A 3695-nucleotide genomic window follows, 5' to 3' on the forward strand; every position below is an offset into this window, starting at 1 on the left:
ATTAAACAGCTAAAAATAACATCCTATTTAGATTCTACACATTTTTTCAATCAAATTTCATATATAACATGTTAAAATCGGAGTTACGGTTCAAAAGATATGGATAATTTTGTTTTAGATAAAATATGGATTGATTAACTAAAAAGTTAGGGTTTTTTTTGTTAAAACAAAAAATCGTTTCGGCTGACTTACGTAGGGATGGCGGGTTGATTACCTAAAACATCAGGGATTTTTATGAAAAATGCAAAAAAAAACGGTTCGGCTGTGACTAAAAGATGGACCGCGGGTTGATTATCTAAAATTGTGAGGACTTTTCTGCAAAATGACAAAAAAACGGTTCGTTCTGACTTAAAATTGGACCGCGGGTTAATTACCTGAAACTACGAGGGATTTTCTGCAAAATGACCGACGACGGACGTCAGAAGCGCTGCACGCTTTATTATTAGGGGAGATATCTTTGCATAGGAATATGATCACCTACCGGATATGTATTGATTTGGTTAGAGATCCTCTTGGTCTTCCTTGATGATCAAGTATTGTAATCTATATATGTGATATCCAGCAACCCTATCTGAGGCCTGCAATACAGAAACATATTTGTTCACTTGGTATCAGCTAAAAACTTCCCGATCCAGCCTCTTCCACCTCCGGACGTTTCCCGTCCCTAAGCATAAGTTTCACTCTGACGACAACCTTGCTCGTTACAAGGCTCGGTGGATGGTCCGTGGCTACTCTCAACAGCCAGGCATCGACTTTGACGAGACATTCAACCCCGTGGTGAAGCTGGCCACGATACGCATCGTCCTTAGCCTTACCGTTTCATAGGCGTGGCCGGTTCACCAGCTTGACGTCAAGAACGCCTTTCTTAATGGCAATCTTGACGAGGAGGTTTACTGCCAGCAACCTCCTGGCTTCATCGATGCTCGCTGCCCCAACTATGTGTGCCGTCTTCACAAATCGCTCTACGGTCTCAAGCAAGCTCCACGTGCTTGGTACCAGCGGTTTGCTCACTTTGCACACCGGATGGGGTTCGTCGCCTCCAAGTCGGATGTATCTCTGTTCATCTACAAGAGTGGTCATGACCTCGCCTACATTCTCCTATATGTGGATGACATTGTCATCACCGCCTCCACGGACCAGCTCGTGCGGCGTCTTACTCAGCAACTCCACTTCGAGTTTGCCATGACGGATCTTGGCACCTTATCATTCCCCCTCGGCATTGCTGTCACTCGCACATCATCTGGTATGGTGCTCTCCCAGCGACAGTATGCGTTGGATCTCCTCCAGCGTGCCGGCATGGTTGATTGTAATCCGTCGGCACCTCCCATCGACGCCAAATGCAAGGTGTCGACGCAAGATGGGTCTCTCCTCGCTGATCCCATCGAGTACCGCAGCTATGCCGGTGCTCTACAGTACTTGACACTCACGCGACCCGACATCGTGCACGCTGTTCAGCAGGCTTGTCTCTATATGCATGCACCTCGAGAGCCGCATATGCATCTGGTTAGGTGTATCCTTTGGTATATCAAGGGCACCCTTGACCTCATCTTGCACATCGCCCCCTCTTCATCGACCTGTCTCACAGCTTACTCTGACGCTGACTGGACTGGTTGCCTCGACACTCAGCGCTCGACCTCTGGATATTGTGTTTATCTCGGTGATACTTTGGTCTCTGGGTCGTCAAAATGCCAGACCACGGTATCTCATTCCAGTGCCGAGGCAGAGTACCGTGTTGTTGCTCATGTCGTTGTTGAGTGTTGTTCGATCCGACAGCTTCTCGGTGAGCTTCATCATCCCCTATCGACTGCCACCATTGTCTTCTGTGATAATGTCAGCACCGTCTACATGGCATCCAACCCAGTCCAACATCATCGTACCAAACACATAGAGATCGACATTCACTTTGTTCGTGAGAAGGTGTCCCTTGGCGAGGTGCGGGTTCTACATGTGCCATCTTCCATCAGTACGTCGACATTATGACAAAAGGGCTATCATCACAGCTCTTCTCCGAGTTTCGGTCCAGTTTGTGCCTCTTGCCATACGACGCACAAACTGAGGGGGAATGTTAACGTATTCCTTAGGAATATGATCACCTACCGGATATGTATTGATTTGGTTAGAGATCCTATTGACCTTCCTTGATGATCAAGTATTGTAATCTATATATGTGATATCCAGCCGCCCTATGTGAGGCGAGCAATACAGAAACATATTTGTTCACTGGGACGACACAAACAACGGGAAAACGGAGCCGGAGTGGTGGAGAGAGATGCGGCTCACCTAAGGAAGGTCGATGGTGAGTTGGGTAAGGGTCGGGGAAGCGGAACAATGAGAAGAGCGAGATGCAGGCACGGTGGACGGAGCTCGAGATGCAGTGAACGAAGGCGAGGTAGAGGAGGAGACCTATGTGTTGTTGGCTTGTTGCCGATGGGGCGGACGAAGCCAACCTCAGGGAAGGCCGCACGTCCCGGGGTCACCACATCCTCCTTGCTCGCGTTGCTTGTCCCGACGTGGTCACCATCGTCGCCTCGTCGGCACATAGACGCATAGCTAGGACGAAATTAAATGTATGGACCAAATGTGAGTTCTAGGGAGTTAATTAAGTTTACGAGTTCGATTAAAACCCCACATTTTTAAACGGAGAAAATATACACCTCTACAGGATACTCGGCGGTTTACTCCTCCAATTTATTATGGATCGATTAGAAATGCTCTTAGATCAGTACTTGTGAAACTAGCTATATAGCGGTGTGGCCAAACCCCGCATATTTCTTGATTGCTCCTTCTCTGTGTGCGCACGGCCTCCAGACCCGTCGCTCGCTCATATGCCAAGTAGTTTACCATCAAGCAAGTGAATGAGCAGCAGTTTGTACCGGTCGGACCAGACCAAGTTGTACAGCATCGTCGACTTCACAGGCGGCCGCATGAGCCGGATCCAGCAGCTCTCCAAGCTCTTCACCCCACGCGCGAACTCGTCGGCGACCCCTGCGAAGCGGCAGTGGGGCAGCATCTCGTTGGCGACGCGGTCGATGGAGCTTCTCGCCGCGGCGTAGTCGTTCAGGCACCCCTCGTAGGCGTCCCTCTCCTGGCCGGAGAGCGAGGCGTTCTGGCGGAGCTGCTTCCCGGCGGCGAGCCGCGTGGCGTCCATGGATTCCACGGCGAACCGCGCCGCGAGGACCGCGTACCCGGTGGCGCCCTCCTTGTGCGCCCCGGACACGTCCACGCCGCCCCAGACCATCACGTGGATGCAGAGGTCTTGCAAGAGCTTGGTGCCGCACGACTCGCCGCACGCGAAAGGCCCGTCCAGCGACGGCACGCCGGGGCAGTCCGTGCTTGCGGCGGCCATGCGGAGGGGTGCCAGGACGAGGAGTAGGAGAATGATCTTCGCCATGGTCATAGAGAGGGTGTGCTTCTTTCTCTCTCTTAGTGGGGAGATGCTTCTTTATGAGGTAAGTATGTATACACATTGTTCACACTGTTTGTGGCATTAAATAATGTGTGCGCTTTGCTTGATAAAGAATTTTGATTTAATGAATGATGTGGACCAGCATGCCAAGATAGCATGCATTACATGCGCATGACGAATGAGGAGCATTATATGGTATAGGAAAATCAAGATTTATATACTGTGCATTAGTATTCAACGTATTCTACTCCCCCTTCCTAAATATAAGTCTTTTTAGATATTTCACTAA

At 49.9% G+C, this 3695-nt stretch overlaps 1 protein-coding gene across 1 annotated transcript; it reads right to left on the reverse strand.

Annotated features, from left to right (window-relative positions):
• Positions 1-2595: 2595 nt before the first annotated feature.
• LOC123411157 lies at positions 2596-3443 on the reverse strand. The gene has a single exon (XM_045104092.1). The coding sequence runs from the start codon at positions 3395-3397 to the stop codon at positions 2822-2824; it is 576 nt and encodes a 191-aa protein (XP_044960027.1). The 5' UTR covers positions 3398-3443; the 3' UTR covers positions 2596-2821.
• Positions 3444-3695: the final 252 nt, after the last annotated feature.

The sequence above is a fragment of the Hordeum vulgare genome, chromosome 7H (genome assembly GCF_904849725.1).
Source record: "Hordeum vulgare subsp. vulgare chromosome 7H, MorexV3_pseudomolecules_assembly, whole genome shotgun sequence".
NCBI classification, from domain to species: Eukaryota; Viridiplantae; Streptophyta; class Magnoliopsida; order Poales; family Poaceae; genus Hordeum; species Hordeum vulgare.